We start from the raw sequence: 18,517 nt of genomic DNA, 5'->3' as shown, positions 1-18,517 counted from the left end.
GTATCATAGCTTACACTTTGCACAGTGTTACAGTTCACACTGTATCATAGTTTACACTCTGCACAGTGTTACAGTTCACACTGTATCATAGTTTACACTCTGCACAGTGTTACAGTTCACACTGTATTACAGCTTACACTCTGCACAGTGTTACAGTTCACACTGTATCATAGCTTACACTCTGCACAGTGTTACAGGTTTTGACAACATGTATAATGGCCTGCATCTGTCACTGCAATGTCACGCAGGACAATTCCAAAGTCCCCAAAATGCCCCCATATTACCCATATTCTTCCCTCTTCCTCCCCTCAGAACCTCTGGTGGCCGCTGCCTGTATGTGAATGTTACAAGTTCTTCTATTACTAGAATAATAACGTCTGCTTTAGTCCGTATTTGCATTCTCTCCTTACGTTTGCTTGTTTCTCAATCTCGAGGATTTTAGCATCAATAAAGTTTTGTTGAACGAACACCCAAGAGAGGCTCCGCGGCAGGAAACCGCCGCCCAGACGTGTTCCTAGATCGCCACCTAGTGGCGGGCGGAGGCCGGGCGGGGCCGGCGAGTCTCCGCGCTCCATTACACACCTGGAACCGCTTACCTGCAGCGACAGGCGGCTGCTGGAAGCACAGGAGCGACGGCTGCGCCTGCCTTGGCCACACCCACGGCAACTCCAGAGCGGCTTCACCAGCGGCTGCTAGACCTGCCGACTGCAAGTCTGCACGTCACAGGATCCAGGTGCTCAGGTGCCTCTTGCAGTTTGAGAAGCAAGTGCTGCTCTAGCACAGCGGGCAGTGCACGGCCTGCTCTGATCTGGGAAAAGCTCAGGGCCAGGATTCAGGAGGGGCCCGGCTTTCGCATTTATTGAAAGACCTTAAGCAATATTTTTAAGCTCTTTCTGCCTTCCTCTCTCCATCAGTCCAAAGACCTGGCCCTGTTGCCTTGTAGATGAGATGATGGTGACAAAATGAGCAGCCTTGGAGCGGAGACTGTCCTGCTGCTCTATTATCTTTGGAATTTGGGAAATTAAAAAGAGAAAAATGCGAGTGAGCCAGAGGACAAGCAGGGATGATTGAAGGAGGAATGGGCTTCCAGAGCAAAAAATTAAAAAGTCTATAAAACAACAAAGAATGGCCTCAGAAATGACTCTGAGCGAAGGAGAGGCGCTTTCGCCTCCTCAGCTCTCAGCCACAGCACTCTCGACACGGGTGTCCCACGTCGCAGCGGTGGTTCTCTGTCTTGGTGGCGCACCAGAACCGCTCGGGAGCCTGTACCAGTCCCCAGCCCGGGCAGCGCTTCAAACCCGTCATATCAGAGACCCGGGGGACCTGACACTAGGAATATGGCAGCTCCGCTATGCTCCTGGTGATCTGGCTAAATTGCAGATCTGCGTTGGGGAGGTCTGGGGTAAGGCCTGAGTTCTAAGAAGCACCCAGTGGCCAGGACCCAGGTGATGCAAAGGTGAGAGCTCTGCTTTTGAGGCCATTGTGGGGGTAGAACGAGGTGGTAGATACAAAACACGTGCATGTCATTGGCAGTCAATCATCAGAATTCTTTATTCCCCTTTATTGAGTGACTAATAAAACATACAAAACCAGAAGGCAGCAAATAGTAGCCAGTAAGGTCCCTAATGGAAGGAACCTAATATTTATTGAGCGTTATCTACACGCCAGATCCTTTCAACTGTGCCACCCTGGTGGGCTCCTTTTGGCGGGAGAGGAACACACGCAGAGAGAAGAAACTGGCTCCGGCTCACACACGGAGTAGCCGGCAAACCTGGGATTTGCACGCAGTCCAAGTCTTTCAGACACCCAAATCCAAGTCCTTACAAGGTGCCACTCACACAGACGGCCTTGTGACAGCTGCAGAGGGAAGGGCAGCTGAATGGGGGACACACTGAAGGCCCTTTGTGGGAGCAGCTGGATGGAAAGAGGGAGAGCAGCTGGCGGGGCTTAGGACCAGGGGCAGCCTGAGAGAGAAGCAGCGAGCTGCTTCAACCAAGAGGACAGGGAGGACTGGGACTCCCCTGAGACTGTCACTGCTTTCTCTCTTAGAAATGTGGTCCCATTATCACCGAGGGCCATTTAGTGTGCACCTGCTGGGGCCCGGGGCTGCGCCTCTGGGCTCTGTCCTTGGAGCATCCTGAGCCTAGCGCGTCCCTAACAGTTACCTGAGGAGCACGAAGGCAGCGCCCTCCTGTCCCGCACCCCAGAGTTGGCAGAGGGCTCTCGCATGTGATCTCAGGTGCGTTGTCCCTGTGTTTCAGATAAGAAGCGGCATTCAGGGCTGCCCAGCTGCTCGCCCCCAGGCAGAGGCAAAACCCCGCCCAGACCTCCTGACTCACATCCGATGCCCAGGAAGACTTCGAGCTCTTTATGCGGCCAGACTTGCAAAGGCTGCCTTAGAGGCCGGGGAGAGGGGAATTCCATGGGGCCACCTGGGGCCCTCCGGCTAATTCTGTTTCTTTCTGGGTGGAGAGAAGCAGAATCGCGTCACCATTTGAATTCGAAAGAGACCTCAGCCTTCCAAACCAAGAGCGGGCAAAGGAAAACTTGAAAATCCTTCGGGAAACCACGCGCCCGGCCTTGCCAGAACTTTCCAGGCCCTTCAGGAAAGCCTCCCTTGGGCGGCGGCCCAGTGTGGATTTATCACTGGGGCCACACTGCCCCCTCCTGGTCTCAGCTGAGCACGGCACCACCTTAAAGCTCTTTGAATCAGATCTTTTTTGTCCCTCTCCTTTTTGCTCTTCATTTCACTTAGATGACAGGACAGATAACAGACAGGAATGCTATTTACTGAGGCCAGGAAGTTCACGAGAGAGGTGGGTGTGGTGGGAAGGAGTGTGACCCTGTTTGTGAGCAAATTGACGGAGGGATCTAGAGAAATCCTACCAATTGCATGGCAAGGAGAAAGATGTAAATTAACTAATTAGACCAACTTCCTTACTGTTGAATGCATTTATCTACAAGAATAAAATCCACAAATCCCCTCACTTTTAAAATGGACTATAGAGATAGTTTAAGCCATATCTAATTCATATTTACTTTTTTTCTCATCAATCAGGCACTCAAGCCCTTTCCCTTCCCAGGTAAATTGTCCCATGGGGGTCTTAGGGAGGGGTCCAGAGGTTGTACATTCCTTTTAACTCACAGACAAATTGGTACTCTATCTGTGAGCTTAATTCAGTTCCCTTTGGCAATGGGCAGAGCCACTTTTCTCAGCAAGAAGATGGGGGGGGGGGCGGTTATTCCATAGTACTTATATTTCCTCATTAAAGTCCTGAACTAAATTCTAGAACCAATGACACTTAAATGGTAAGAGACCCTAGAAAGTGGATATTGTGACTTTTAAATTGGGGTTTATATAACCCTTGGAATTCTGCAGAAGAGCCACTAGGTATACTTGGGACTGTCACACCCTTTTCTGTCATGTGTTTTAAATAATGGGCTTGGCTGAACATCTTGCTTGAAAAACTTAGACTTTTGGTGGAAGTTTGAAGTCCTTCCAAATGGTGAGAGCCTCTCAAAGCCTGAGGAAATGGAGAGGGCGCTGAGAGGACAGGCTAGCTGAGAGGACAGGCTAGCTGAGAGGACAGGCTAGCCAGAGCGGCGACCTGCCCCGGGCACCCAGGAGGGGCGGCGGAGCCCGAGGCGGTCAGGCCGTGCGCGACCACGGACGGCATTTCAGGCATTTCAGACAACCGTTCCCAGGAGCAAGGCGGGCATCAGGCTCCCAAGGCAAAGCACAGAAACCTAAAAACTGAAACGAAACCAGAATGGGGCCCAACTTCACCGCGCATGGGAAATCCGCAGGGAAGCCTGTGATTGAAGCAAATGCGCAGCGACGGGGCGCCTGAGGGCTCGAGGTGCCCGGAAGCGTTTCCTTTTGGGGAGCGCCTCGAGGAGACTGCCTGGTAATCTCGAAAACCCTGTGTTGTGCTCGACTCCTCTTGCTTGGACACAGCTGTTCCACACTGTCCACTTTCGACGTCAGGCGCTGTGGGCACCTGCTTTACGCATGCACAGGTGCCCAGGAGAGACAGGGAGCCCGCGGAGGTTCCCTGCAGGCCCTGGAGGGCACTGCCCGGCCCTCTGCACGGCTGGTGTCCCGCAGCCGCTCGTCGCTCCCTCGGATGGGGGCTGCAGCCGCTCGTCGGCTCCCGCGGATGGGTGCTGCAGCCGCTCGTCGGCTCCCGCGGATGGGGGCTGCAGCCGCTCGTCGCTCCCTCGGATGGGTGCTGCAGCCGCTCGTCGCTCCCTCGGATGGGTGCTGCAGCCGCTCATCGGCTCCCACGGATGGGTGCTGCAGCCGCTCGTCGCTCCCTCGGATGGGTGCTGCAGCCGCTCGTCGGCTCCCCCGGATGGGGGCTGCAGCCGCTCGTCGGCTCCCGCGGATGGGGGCTGCAGCCGCTCGTCGCTCCCTCGGATGGGTGCTGCAGCCGCTCGTCGCTCCCTCGGATGGGGGCTGCAGCCGCTCGTCGGCTCCCCCGGATGGGGGCTGCAGCCGCTCGTCGCTCCCTCGGATGGGTGCTGCAGCCGCTCGTCGGCTCCCCCGGATGGGGGCTGCAGCCGCTCGTCGGCTCCCGCGGATGGGGGCTGCAGCCGCTCGTCGCTCCCTCGGATGGGTGCTGCAGCCGCTCGTCGCTCCCTCGGATGGGGGCTGCAGCCGCTCATCGGCTCCCGCGGATGGGGGCTGCAGCAGCTCGTCGCTCCCTCGGATGGGTGCTGCAGCCGCTCGTCGCTCCCTCGGATGGGTGCTGCAGCCACTCGTCGGCTCCCGCGGATGGGGGCTGCAGCCGCTCGTCGGCTCCCGCGGATGGGGGCTGCAGCCGCTCGTCGCTCCCTCGGATGGGTGCTGCAGCCGCTCGTCGCTCCCTCGGATGGGGGCTGCAGCCGCTCGTCGGCTCCCGCGGATGGGGGCTGCAGCCGCTCGTCGCTCCCTTGGATGGGTGCTGCAGCCGCTCGTCGCTCCCTCGGATGGGTGCTGCAGCCGCTCGTCGGCTCCCCCGGATGGGGGCTGCAGCCGCTCGTCGGCTCCCGCGGATGGGGGCTGCAGCCGCTCGTCGCTCCCTCGGATGGGTGCTGCAGCCGCTCGTCGCTCCCTCGGATGGGGGCTGCAGCCGCTCGTCGGCTCCCGCGGATGGGGGCTGCAGCCGCTCGTCGCTCCCTCGGATGGGTGCTGCAGCCGCTCGTCGCTCCCTCGGATGGGTGCTGCAGCCGCTCGTCGGCTCCCGCGGATGGGGGCTGCAGCCGCTCGTCGGCTCCCGCGGATGGGGGCTGCAGCCGCTCGTCAGCTCCCGCGGATGGGGGCGTGAGCAGGCGTGAAGCGCGGGGCAGGATGGCGCCGACGGCTAGGAGGGGGTGCCGCAGTGGCACTTTCTGCACCTGGGCGTGCCCGGCCCTGGAGTCCTCTTAATCCACCCCGGGGTCTGCACATCAGCACGTCCCATGGCTGGAGCCTGAGGTCGGGGTCAGGCAGCTGAGGGCCGGGGCGGGGAGGGGAAGGGCAGGGGGAGGCAGGCTCCCCAGGCCCCGGGAAGGGAGCTCCAGCCCAGGCTGCGTGGGCGGGGCCCCGTGGGCGGAGCCTCATTGGAGGGCGGGGCTTTGTGGGCGGGGCTCTGTGGGCGGGGTTCCATGAGGAGGGACTCCATGGGTGGGGATCTATGGCTGGAACTCCATGGGAGGGGCTCTGTGGGCAGAGCCCCACTGGAGGGCGGGGCTTTGTGGGCGGAGCCCCACTGGAGGGCGGGGCTCCGTGGGCGGGGCTCCGTGAGGGGGGGTTCCATGGATCGAACACCATGGGAGGGGCTCTGTGGGCGGAGCCCCACTGGAGGGCGGGGCTTTGTGGGCGGAGCCCCACTGGAGGGCGGGGCTTTGTGGGCGGGGCTCCGTGGGCGGGGTTCCATGAGGAGGGACTCCATGGGTGGGGATCTATGGCTGGAACTCCATGGGAGGGGCTCTGTGGGCAGAGCCCCACTGGAGGGCGGGGCTTTGTGGGCGGAGCCCCACTGGAGGGTGGCGCTTTGTGGGCGGGGCCTCACTGGAGGGCGGGGCTCTGTGGGCGGGGCTCCGTGGGCGGGGTTCCATGAGGAGGGACTCCATGGGTGGGGATCTATGGCTGGAACTCCATGGGAGGGGCTCTGTGGGCAGAGCCCCACTGGAGGGCGGGGCTTTGTGGGCGGAGCCCCACTGGAGGGTGGTGCTTTGTGGGCGGGGCCTCACTGGAGGGCGGGGCTCTGTGGGCGGGGCTCCGTGGGCGGGGTTCCATGAGGAGGGACTCCATGGGTGGGGATCTATGGCTGGAACTCCATGGGAGGGGCTCTGTGGGCAGAGCCCCACTGGAGGGCGGGGCTTTGTGGGCGGAGCCCCACTGGAGGGCAGGGCTTTGTGGGCGGGGCCTCACTGGAGGGCGGGGCTCCATGGGTGGGGCTCCGTGAGGGGGGTTCCATGGGTGGGGATCTATGGCTGGAACTCCATGGGAGGGGCTCTGTGGGCGGAGCCCCACTGGAGGGCGGGGCTTTATGGGCGGGGCTCAATGGGTGGGGCTCCGTGAGGGGGGTTCCATGGGCGGGGATCTATGGATGGAACTCCATGGGAGGGGCTCTGTGGGCGGAGCCCCACTGGAGGGCGGGGCTTTGTGGGCGGGGCTCCATGGGCATGGCTCCGTGGGGGTCTCTGTGGAAGGAGCTCTGGCCCAGTCCCTGTTGCTCTCACCCTTCTCTCCTGGCTTCTCTGGGCTCTGAGTTCTCTCTCCAGCTCCTGGTCCCCTCATCCTGGGTGGCCTTGGTCCTCCTGGGTGCTGCACCAGGGCCTGTTTTCTGGGAACTCAGAGCAAGCATGGCCATGAGACTGGATGGCCTGGGTGGAGAACTGGGCTGGTGGGTTCCCACTCACGACCCATTGTGTCTGCACATAAGGTGTTGGTATTTAGGGGTCACATGTGAAAGGAGGAAACAGATCTAGATGTGCCCAAGAAAGGGCAAAAAGAGGCTCGACGAGAGCCTGGGGGAAGGAGGAGAGTGAGAGAGGAGTGCCTACAACTGAAAGCAGGAGGATTGCATCCAGTATCCATGTGGAATCTTAGCCCCCTCTTGACATAGATGTGGAATGGACACAACCAAGCCAAGGTCCACAGGAAGGAGAAATACAGTAAGGATTAGAGTGGACTTAATGATATTCTATTCATGAACTATTGTGGTTAATAATCGAGAAAATGTGGCATTGGTGTGGAAAAAGTGGCCATGGTGGCTGCTGGGTGCGGGAAATGAGAGGAAGAGATGAGATGTGGAGGTATTTTCGGGACTTGGAGTTGTCCTGGGTGGTGCTCCAGGGACAATTGCTGGACATTGTATGTCCTCCCATGGCCCACTGGATGGAACGTGGGAGAGTGTGGGCTATGGTGTGGACCACAGGACATGGGGTGCAGCTATGCCCAGAGATGTACTCACCAGATGCAATGGATGTGTCATGATGATGGGGGAGAGTGTTACTGTGGGGGGAGTGGTGGGGTGGGGGCGGTGGGGGTGAATGGGGGCCTCATATTTTTTAATGTAATATTTTTTAAAAAATGAATAAATTGAGTAGAATTTGGGGGGAAAAAAAAAAGAATATTCGACCAAGTCATGGGGCCAGAAAATTCCAAGGAGGCAGAAGTAACTTCTTTCTTTACCCATGTCTTGTAAAAGTGCTATGTGTGCATTGTAGAAAACTTGGAAAATATAGAAAAGCCCAATAGCCCAAATTCTAGGGGGAAAAAAGAGTATAAATGTTTGGTGTATTTTTTCCAGAAAGAAACAAACACACAGATAAGTATGGATGAATAACAGTATGTAATAATGCATTTAGCCAATTCCTATTGCTAGATAGACAGAAGTCGTTTCTTAAAGGGACATGGCTTTATGTTCCGATCACAGGGCAGTCCGAGCTCTCTGGCATCACCTGGCCCTTTGCAGAACTGTAGTGATATAGCAGCGCTCATGCATGTGTCAATCTACCTCGCCGACTCTTCATGCGCTGGGACATTTCCCTCCACGTCTTTGACCCCTGCTTCACCATTTGAAAACCAGGATTAGAATTGCTCTCTCCCAGGGGCGCTGTGAGGTGTAGCTGAGGTTCTCACATTTGACCTTGCACGGGAATCCCCTGGAGAGCTGGGCCCCACGCCCAGCGTTTCCGATTCCGCAGGTCTGGGTGGGACTTGAGAATGCACTTGTCCATCAGGGGTCCAGGAGCTGCCCCTGCCTTGCTCATGACCGCCCTGGAGAGCCGCTGGCCCAGGACCTCATGAGCCCTCTGCCCCCAAGAGAAACCGCTCCCTCCAGCACTGCCGGGGCCTGGGAGTCAACCTGGGGACTCAGTGGGGCTTCAGAGGCTGCCGGGCAGGACTCTGGGAGCAGCCCCTGGGGTGGCGCTCAGTCCAGGGGGGCGGACTGGGCCCGAGCGGCCACCCGGGAGGCTCGGTGGCCTGGGTCATGCATGCTGTGCGGCCATGGCTCCTCCTCCTCGGAGAAGCTGCTAGGCGTTCCTGTGGACCGACTCTCTCCCCAGGGCGTAGTACAAGGCGTTGACTGTGGGCATTGTTTTGGCAATGAGGGCGGGCACCTGTGGGGGCAGAAAAGTCCAGGAAAGGAGCTTGGAAGCCTCTGCTGGTGTCCCTCTATCTGCCCACCCTCCACCCCAGGGGCCATCACTTGTCCTTGGCTGGATTCTGCAGCCTTGAAGCTGTCCGTGGCCAGTTGGCAGACCATGCCCGGGGAGGGGGCTCCCCACCTGTTTCCCAGCCACGGCCCCTACCTCAGCCCCGGCCACAGTGGGCACGTGCCCCTCTACCTCCTGGCCGTCTGCCCCTGGCATCCCACGTGAGGCCCAGGCAAGGCTGAGCTGCAGCCCGGGGGCGGGGGTGAGACGGGACGCCGAGGGTCCCAGGTGGGCGCGGGGAGCTGCTGTACCATCTGCAGTCTGGGCGAGAGGGAGGTGGCGTCGGCGACGGCCGCATACAGGTACAGCAGGGCGTAGGGGCCCCAGCCCAGCAGCAGCAGCCTGCCCGGCAGCGCTGTGCTCACCTGGGGAGAAAGCGTCACAGGAGCGGGTGCAGGAAGGGGCTGAGCCCCCAAGGGAATCGGGGGCCAAATGGACCTTGCCCCATGTGGGACGGGGGTGGGGGGTGGCCAGGGCCTTTCTGCCATCGAAGGCTGGGTGACCCGCGCCTGTCCTTTAAGCTGACCTGGCCTCAACTGCTTTATCTGTAAAATGGTCTGATTCTACCTGACTTACCTGGAGGCAGGGACTGGACCCCGAGATGAGATTCCTTCGGGGTCTGAGCTCTTTAATGAGGACTCGTAGGCCTGGGGACGGTGGGGCTATGGTGAGGGTCCCGGGCTGAGCGGCCCTCAGACTTCCTTTCCAGGCAGCAGCTGCAGCCGCCTGGGGAGAGCAACTCCAGCTGGGTGCAAAGTGGCCGTTTTCCAGGGTGACGGGGTGCAGGGACCAGGGCTGGGCCCGCCCGGAGAGGCTGCGGTACCGCCTCGGGCCACAAGGGAGCGCGGCTTGGGAGCGGATTTCAGGACGGAGGGGCCATTCCGGTTTTCCACGTGGGCTCCAGTATTAGCATTTCAAAAATCAGCGGAGAGAGCATGTTTCTTCGTGGAAAAATGACTTATTTCAATTTTGGATTTTTAAATGTGTTGACTGAGGGACAGGTTTCTGCTTCACTTGACCCGGAGTTCCCAGGGTTGTTGGGCCAATGAACCTTTGCTCCCATCAAAGCAGGTTAACACCTTGGAGGACACCTGAGCTATGAGAGGCAGGTCCGGCTCTGGTACATTCTGTGATCACAGATGTGAATCTGGAAAACTTGTCATTTGTCCCTGGAGGCAGGAGGGACCAGATCATCAATGTGAAAATCGAGGTCTGTGCTTCAAGATCAGTAGCTGATGGGAATTGGGCCTCGTGTGGGGACACATCACCATTTGCCACTCCATGAAAAGCTGAGTCCCACAAAGTTGCCATGTGATGAAATATTGATACTTCAAGCAAGTTGGTTCACGCACCCAAGGTTAAATCACAGTGTAAGAGGAACTGTCTGACAACAGAATTTCTTTTGAAAATATCCTTCTTTCTCTGGGAAAGAGCGATTGCCTATATCCTTTTTTCCTATCATTGATATTTAGTATTTTCATTTATATGATGCTAATAAATAGAAGCACCCAGTCTGTCTGGTAAGCAAATTCACTAAGTTCCTACGTTCAATGCTATTGGGATAGAGGTGAAATCTAGAGTTGGCAGAGAATAAACGCACTAGAAAATGTGAAACTAAAAATCTCATCTTTCCCTGTGTTCCAATGATAACTTTAAATAATTACTTAAAAAACAGAATCACAGACTTTTAAACCCAGAAAGGACTTTGGAAATCCTTTGCCAAAGTCCCCCATTCACAGATACCGGATCCACACAGCTTGATCGCGAAGGGGCTGGGGCTCGAGACAACTCTCTCTGCCCAGTGCCCTTCCGCTGATATTCTCTTCTTCTCCTTGAAGACATTCCAGTGTCCTTTTGCCCCCTTTCTTTCTGGTGGAGTGACAGGTGAGCCATGGGCACGCTCTCAGCTCTCTGGCTCCCCTGTCCTATCTGCCACCAGCAGAGGCTGCTCCCTCTTGCTGGCCCTCCTTTTTGCCCCCAACCTGCTGTCCCCCGCCCCTTCAAACACAGTCATCTTTGGAAACACGCGAGTGCGCCCCCCCAGCAGGCTGAGACCTGAGGAGGACGTCTGGGCGTCAGGGAGTTGGCCCCGTGCGCTGGGAAGGCTGGCCAGCTCACGACGGGTGGGCGGCCGTCCTCGTGCCCTGCAGCCCGGCCCGCGCCGGCTCCCGTGCTCCGTGACTAGAAGGCAGTTTTGCAGTAAGGGCAAAAGCCCATTGGGAGGACGTGTTAAGTCCATGGAGAACTGAACTATTTCAGCCTCGAGGGACTCCTGCGGGGCTGCGGTCAGCCCAAGCGGCCCTGACCTTCCCTCCCCAGCCGCCCCCAGCCCCGGCGATCCCCAGCAGTGGGCTGGGGCTAACCGCTCCTGCCCCGACTTCCCGGGGCTACAAGAATGCTGGATCTTCTCCCGATCATGGAGAGCCCAGGGAACGCCCGCCCGCTTGCCCCATCGCTCACTGCCTGCCGCGTGCCGGGAGGGACAGAGAGGTTTCTCCCGATGTGGGGTTTGTGTCCTTACCTGGACATGGCCGCTCCTCTTGAGTTTCTGCGCCATGAGCCGGTAGGACGTGAGCATGATCAAGAGCGGCAGGAAGAAGTTGAAGAGGGCCAGGGTGACGAGGAAGCTGATGAAGTTTCTGCGGGCAGAAGGGGTGGACGGGCGGCTCGCGGCTGGTGGACCCGCGCCACCAACCAGCCTCTGCTCTGGAGGGGACTCTGAGACCCTCAGATTTGGGGAACTGCCCCCATCAGATCAGCACTCGAGGGAGGTCCTCCTATGGCCCTCAGGAGCTGATCGGTACATCGCCCAGCTCTCCTGCTTGTCCCCCAGCACGGGGAAATGCAGTCACCAGAGAGAGGAGACGCCCGTGGACCAAGAGGACCGGGGACTCAGGGGCAGTCCAGGCACAGGGCTGTGGAAGGGGTCTGAGGACGGCAAGGAGACTGTGTCACTGGGGAAACGGTGGAAGGGGCCTCAGAAGAGCTGGGGCGGGGGAGTCAGGGCATGGCCAGGGTGGGGGAGGAGGCCTGCCTCAGGGCGACCAGGAGCAGGTGGGCGCCACGGGAAGGCAGCTCCCACTTTGGGCAGGGGGGGCCACGTCCCCTTGGCCCTGTCCACTAAGGCAGGGTGGGGAGAAGGGCTGCCTCGAAGGGCTGGTCACCGGCTGGGGAAATACCTGCCGGCAGTGACCTGGAGGAAGCCTGGGGCCCAGCCCAGGTCCTCAGGTGGGCCCTGCCGGGGAAGCTTGCCCCGGGTGCAGATGCTCCACGAGTGAGCATCGCATTAGAGCAGATGACAGTGACGTGCTCCGGTGGAAGCAAGGGGCAAGTCGGGGCGCTGGAGCCCACATGACTCCCCCAAGGGGCCCCCTAAATCCTGGACTCTCAGAACCACATGGACAAGGAGGTGCTAGACAACATGCTGCACGTGTGGAGGGGTCATCGACAGCCGACGCCGTCCCCCCCGGGCGTGGCCCAGAGGTTGGCTTACAGAGGGCTCAGGGAGTTGGGGAGAACCTGACCCCACGCCAGTGCAGAAGCCTCGGCGTTATTTGGCTCCATCAAATCAAGGACGTGGCTCCCTCCAGAAACGCATGAAATCGAGCAGGGACGGCTGGCCGTGCGAAGCTGGCAAAGGGCCCAGGGGTCCAGCCGGGGTTATGGCTGACAGGCCCACTGCACCAGCCCCTCCCGGGGTCCAGCCTTGGGACCCAGTTGGCGTCAACCCCCATCCCTTGGGCAGTCTCGAGAACCGGGCTTCCCCCCGGTCCGCTGTCAACTCCCAGGAACCATCATGCAGGAGGAGCTGACATTGGCCAAGGCTGACACCCGCCTTGCCCTGTGGGCTCAGAGCCAAGCTCCAGCGGGCGGGAGCTGTGCCGCTGCCGCTGCCCCTCACCTGTCCCCCCTGGAGTAGTCCAGGGTGCAGCACGTCCCCAGCGGCTCGTAGTCATAGAGGCCCCAGCCCAGAAGGGGCAGCGCTGCCCAGAAGGCGGCCGCCATCCACAGGCAGAGCACCAGGCAGCCGGCCGTGCTCCATGCCAGGCGCCGTCCTGCGCGGGACAGAAGGGCGGAGGGGCGGGCAGGAAGGCGAGTGGCCGCGTGGTCGCGCGGCGCGCCCCTCAGTCCTGGCCCTGATGCTTGGGAGCTCCGTGCCTCGGGCAAGGCAGGGGCCTCTCCGAGCCCCCGTTCCCTGCAAACGGCCCCGACCTCAAGGGGCTGTGTGCGGAGCGAGGGAGACGATGGGCGGTGGAGGGGCTGGCAGGCGCCATGTGTCCTTGTCCTCGGAGGACAGGGCAGAGGAGGACGTGTTCCCCAAAGCCAAGGTTAAGGAGGCGCACAGGGGGTGGGGTGGGGCTCCTGGGGGAGGGGGGGCAGGAGCAGGGACTCGCCGCCTTCCTCAGCTCTGCTCGGAAGCAGGACGGCCTCTGCTCCAGGCACCCTCCAGGGCTCCTGACTCGGGCTCGGGGACATGTCAGGGCCATCTTCTGCCTGGACTGAGCCCTGCCACCCTGCCCCCTCCACGCCTCCCCACCCCCCCGCCACACCACCCCCTGGTCCCTGCTGGCCCTGGCCCTCCCAGCGCCCTCCCCTGTTCCCTGTAGACAAGACACCCCCCAGGCAGAGGGCGGGACTCCAGGTGGGGTCTGATTGGCCTCCAAAAGCAGGTCTCCGACCCCCTTCTTTTAACACTTGCTTCCAGTGGTGCAGCCCCAGGGGGTGTTTGGGGGCACGTGCCCCCCTTGTGGGCACAGTAGCAAGCACCCACCTGGACCCACGTGCCACATCGGGCGTTTGACTTTGGGACGAGCTGACCAAAGTGCCATGCCCGCGGCCACGGGGCGGAGTTAGGCACCCGAGCTGCTCCCTGCCTGCCTGCGGCTCCACCCAGCCCGGGCTGTGGCCTCAACGTCCCTGCAGGGGCGAGCGGGGCTGCACGAGGCAGTGCGGGCAGGGGTGCAGGAGAAGTCTGAGGGGGCTTCGGGGCAGGGGCTGGGAGAGGGGCTCCAAAGTCGGGGCCCAGGGGCTGGTCTAGCACCACTCGGAACGAGAGGGTCAAGAGCGTTTTGAGTCCCGAGGGAGGCACCTGCCGGGAGGGGCGGTGAGGGCCGGGGCCTGGCCAGAGCTGCAGATTCCAGGGGCTGTGCCCGGTGGAGCTGTGCTCGCCACAGACCCCACGGCAGCCCTCCTGCCAGGGCACAGGATCGGGGCTCCTGCCGCTGGAGGCATCCAGGCCTTGCCTGACCCCTGCTCTGTCCACTCGCTGTGTGACTTCAAGTCGGCTAATAAACCCTCTCTGTGCCTCTGCTTCCTAATCTGCAAACGGGGTTTTCTGTGGGGTGTGCTGAGCCATGGCTCCCCAAAGGTTATTTCCATACCCCTGGGGGTGGGTTGCTGGGTGAACATGTTTTTAATCTCAATAGTTGTTATTTTAGAGCATATTAAAATTATAATAATGTTATTTCTGTGGTTTCACAGATACGGATAAGAATGAGACTTAAGCAGGTGTTAAAATGTTTTGAAAGCAAGTCATTTTTAAGGAAAATCTTGAGTAAATAACAGAGCAGGTGGTACACTGATAGTGCCAAAATTCTGAAGATGGTATTTGGCGGCCCAGCTTGGGAAATCTAGAGCTGCACTAGCCCTCCTTGAGTGCTGGCTTAGTCCTGGGCATGTGCCCGGCAACACACAACACCCTTCCCCGCCCCCCAGGCCCCCAACACTGCACATCTGCATGGGTACTCCATCTCATTTGATTTTCATACAAACTTGAGCTTGGTTATAAAAAGGATCCCGCTGAGGAGGAGACTAAGGTTCAGAGAGGCTCCCTGACCTGCCCAAGGTTGCAGCCACGACAGCCTTTCCAGTGCATGCCTTTACACGTCTCTGCACCCACTTGTACCCTCCTTCCCTTCCTGAAACGAGCACCCCGTGCCAGCTCATGCCCCTCACAACCTGCCCACATCCCCTGTCCCAAACACACCGAGCGGACCCTCATCCTGCCACCCCCCACCACCTCTGCTCTGGGGCCCGACGACGTACGGGTGCAGTGGCGGTGACAGCGCTCCCAAGCGATGGCTGCGCTGCTGGAGATGCTGGCCAAAGCGGTCACAAAGCCCTGGAAGCCGTGGGCCTGGCAGCCACCCGAGCCGTAGGGCCAGCGCCTGCGGGAGACACTGGCCGTGACCCCGCCCTCCTGCCCCCACGCTCCTCCCACACCCTGCCCGCTGGCAGCAGCTCGGGGCACCGGCGTGAATGCTGGCCCAGCCCCGGCGGAAGCCGCTGTGAGTCACTGGACTGCAGGCTGGAGGCAACTCTCTAGGCTGCGTCTCTTACTGCCCCATAACAGGAGCAAAGGTTCACGGGCAGTGGTGGGGAAACCGAGGCTCAGAGAGGCAACAGCCATGAGCAGCCATCACACAGCAGAGGAAAGCAACGTCCGAGGGCAGCCCCCAGGCTCCAGCTCTCAGCCCCCCAGCCGAGTCCAGGGCTGCCCTATCTGGGAGGGGGCAGGAGGGTGTCAGGGCCAGGTGCTGGGGGAGGAACGCCCATGGGTCTGGCTCCAGGGGATGGAAAGCCCCAGAAAAGGAATGTTCAGTCTGTTTGGGAAACAAACCCACCAGCCCCTCCCAAGGCCAAGAAGTCCCCAGGTTGCTTCATAAAGAGGCCTTAATACTCTGCAAAACCCTGTTGGCTTTACCAAACACTCAGGGCTCAGAACAGGCCAGGCACGGCTTCGGGTTATTTACAACAACAAGTCGATACCCCCGACCGCCCAGTTATATCCCATTCAGGGAAGCAGCCCCCAGCCAGGACACGACAAGGGCAGGGTCCTAATCCAGCCGGGCGCCACAGGCCAGCGAGCACCCGCAGCGCGGCTACACTCGAGCAACTCCTGCATCTCAGCAATCAGCGGCGCTTCTCGGGGTCTGCAAGTCTCTTTCCCTCCGCTCGGCCTGCCCGCCGCCACCCCTGGGCCCATTTCCTCAAGCAGGAAGAAGGCCTTTGGCCGGAGGCCTGGTGCCCGTGGACCGGGGAGGGGAGGGGAGCGGACAGAGGGGGGCTGGTACCGGAGGAGGCTGGACGTGGCCGCGACGAGGGCGTTCAGGCTGACCCCGCTGTCGGCCAGGGCCAAGCTCAGCACCAGCAGGCGGCTCGGGCTGCGCAGCTCGGGGGTCTTGCAGAAAGAGATGATGGCCAGGCCGTTGAGCACGAGGCCGGAGAGGCCTGCAAGGCAGGGCAGGTGCTGCAGCGAGGCTGCCCGGGCCGAGGGCGCAGGGTGCCGGGGGATGGCGCGGCCGGCCCCCTCCTCGCCAGCGACCCTCTCTGCGCAGTTCGTCCAACGCCCGCCGATGGGGCGGCCCTTGGATACAGAACACACCAGACACGCCCCGCGCTGCCCACTCGTGCCCTTGCCTTTTGGTCTGGCGCCTCCCTCGCTGTCTGCAGCACGTCTTCTCCCAGCCCGCGTGAGGAATGGGGAAGGGGCCTGCCTCCAAAGACTGTTGGCCAGGAGGACAAGACAAGGAAGAGCATTCCCGAAAGACAGGAAGGTACATGCAGAGGCACAAGGTGGCAAAGATGCAGGGCACGTTTGGGGATCCAGAGACCCCAGATGGTAGGTTTTCAGGGGAGGGGAAAGGGGCTGGCCCCAGGTCCTGCACACTTTTGACGGGAAGGAGACGTGCTGCTGCTTTCTCTGCAGGAGCTTTTTCGAGCGGGGGGCTGGGGGGTTTGGATCCCCACCCAGGCTTGGCTGGCCCAAGCCATCCAGGTTCTCGCCGCCGTGAGCATCCTGGGGACCCCGGTGGGGTGGACGTGCCGTAGGAATGGTGGGTGTTGGAGGACGGGAGCGAGCGCAGCTGAATTCCTCGGGGTCTCCTCGGCGCCTCATATCCTGCCCGCCGTTTAGCCTCCACAGCAGGCCACTGGGAACGGCAGGGCCCGACGAGGGGCAGGGAGACGCCCCGACATGCTTATGGCCACCAGAGGGCAGGTGGTGGAGCCGGGGCTGACCCCTGCCTGTCGCCAGAGCCTGTTGGGGGCTCCCACTCATGGGGATTCTCTGCAGGATTTCCAGGGGGAGGGTTAAGCTCTGCAGCCGCGGGGCATGGGAAGGTCTGAAGCTGGGTTCTCGGCACTCTCCTGGCAGATGCCCCCTTTCAAAGCCTCTGCCTCCCTCGCCCTCCCAGGGCTGCTCTCTCTCAGCCCTCGCCCTTGTGCAGCTTTTTACAAGTGCAGCCACCCAACCAGCCTGCGGCGTGGGACACTGGGAACAGGTGGCCAGCAGGACGTGGTCCCTGAGATTGGGGACCCCTCCCTGCCAGCTCCTCTGTCTGGCCTGGGTCCCAGGAAGCCCCCCCGGGGCCCCTGCTGTACCCAGGTCCTTCCTGGCTCACCTTCCACCAGCAGCACCGTCCCCACAGCCAGCACCTCGAGCTCCCCAAAGCCGGGGGGCAGGACCCCCGACCCTGCCATCCTCGCCTCCCTCCCGGCGGCCCAGCTCTTGCTGGATCCTGGAGCCTGCTCCTCTTTTTAAAGGGCTTGCTGCTTGCGGCACAGGCGGGATGCCCGGCGGAGCCCCGCGTGGCTTTGGCCGCTGTCCCCGCTGTCGCCCTTAGGCCTCAGCAGAAAGAGCCCATTCACAGCCAGACAGCACAGCCTCTGTGAAGCCGGATGGGCCCTGCCTCCCCCCTCAGCCCCGGGGGCAGGATTAGGACCGGGGACCCAGGCTGCGTGTGGCTTCGAGCCCGAGGAAGGCTGCGTGACTCCGCAGGGAGGGAGGGCGGGCACCGGGCGGCAGCTTTCCCGAGGACGCGCTGGGAGCCGGGCCCTTCTGCTTCTGTGTGGCCGACAAGCTGGCCTCAGCACGGGTGCGCGCCTGTGCGTGCTGTGCACGTGTGTATCTGCGTGTGTGTGTATGTGTGCGTCTGCGTGTGCACTGGTATGCATTTATGCGGGTCTGTGCGTACTGTGGACTGTGTGTGTATCTGTGTGTAAGTGCGTCTGTGTGTATCCGTGTGAAAACGGTGTGTATGTGGCTGAAAGCACACACGGGCCCACAGGGCAGGCGTGCTGGAGGCGCGTGCTGTCCCAGAAAGCCCGGGCCGGGGCTCCGGTTCTGAATGGGGGCATGCCTTCCTTTCCTTGCCCTCTGCCCTTGTCCCGTTGGAGCTCACTTTGTTCCCGGCCTGCAGGAGGCTCGGCTGGAAGCCTCCGCCCCCGACGCAGCTCCTGCGCGGGGGGTACCGGAGCTCCCCCAGCAGAGGCCGCAAGCCCTGGGACGGGCTGTGCCCTGGCTCGTGGCACCGGGCACAGCAGGAGGCTCTGGTCTACAACTACGGAGCTCGTTCCTGGATGGAGAGCCCAGGTCCAGCGCAGCCGCGAGCAACAGCTGAAGCTCGGGGCGCGCTCGCCGCGGGCCAGGCTGGGGTTGGTAGGCCTGGCCTCGGGGTGGCCGTACGACAGGCGGGAGCTGGAGACCGTGACCCCCCCTCCCCGTGTTCACAGGAGGAAGCCCAGGCTCAACGGGCCAGAGGCTGGCTGGAGGCCACGGTCCCTGAGGGCATGGGGCAAGGCCCGAGCTCCTGCCCCAGCCTCGCCCTTCTCGGTGGCACCTTCTGAGCCCCCCAGCCAGCAACTCACGCTCCCCCAGAAGCGGCCGCACCCGTCCTCTGGGGGCCCCGCTGACATGCGAACCCGGCCACCTCTAGCACCCACCACCGGCCTGCTCACCGGGTGCCTTTGGGGGCCTCGTCACCCCAGGCCTCCCCGCCCTTTCCACGGCCTGCTTGTATTTCCGTCCTCACCTTCGAGGTCACAG

General features: G+C 61.0%; 1 protein-coding gene across 2 annotated transcripts; it reads right to left on the bottom strand.

Annotated features, from left to right (window-relative positions):
• Positions 1 to 7,804: 7,804 nt before the first annotated feature.
• On the bottom strand, positions 7,805 to 17,270 carry RGR (retinal G protein coupled receptor). 2 transcript variants are annotated; one of them, XR_011648965.1, is made up of 7 exons: positions 17,094 to 17,270; positions 15,765 to 15,921; positions 14,737 to 14,858; positions 12,593 to 12,746; positions 11,213 to 11,330; positions 8,943 to 10,872; positions 7,805 to 8,595 (listed from the first exon to the last, which is right to left on the bottom strand). XR_011648965.1 is itself a non-coding variant. In XM_004484498.5 (7 exons), the coding sequence occupies exons 1-7, from the start codon at positions 17,170 to 17,172 to the stop codon at positions 8,509 to 8,511; spliced, it is 831 nt and encodes a 276-aa protein (XP_004484555.1). In that variant the 5' UTR covers positions 17,173 to 17,204; the 3' UTR covers positions 7,805 to 8,508. The 2 variants fall into 2 exon arrangements, 1 of the variants encoding a protein (XP_004484555.1); XM_004484498.5 differs by having other exon boundaries at positions 8,943 to 9,056; positions 17,094 to 17,204.
• Between the last annotated feature and the right edge of the window lie 1,247 nt (positions 17,271 to 18,517).

This window comes from Dasypus novemcinctus, chromosome 6 (genome assembly GCF_030445035.2).
Source record: "Dasypus novemcinctus isolate mDasNov1 chromosome 6, mDasNov1.1.hap2, whole genome shotgun sequence".
In the NCBI taxonomy this organism is placed as follows: Eukaryota; Metazoa; Chordata; class Mammalia; order Cingulata; family Dasypodidae; genus Dasypus; species Dasypus novemcinctus.
This window is presented reverse-complemented; position numbering and strand designations above follow the sequence as displayed.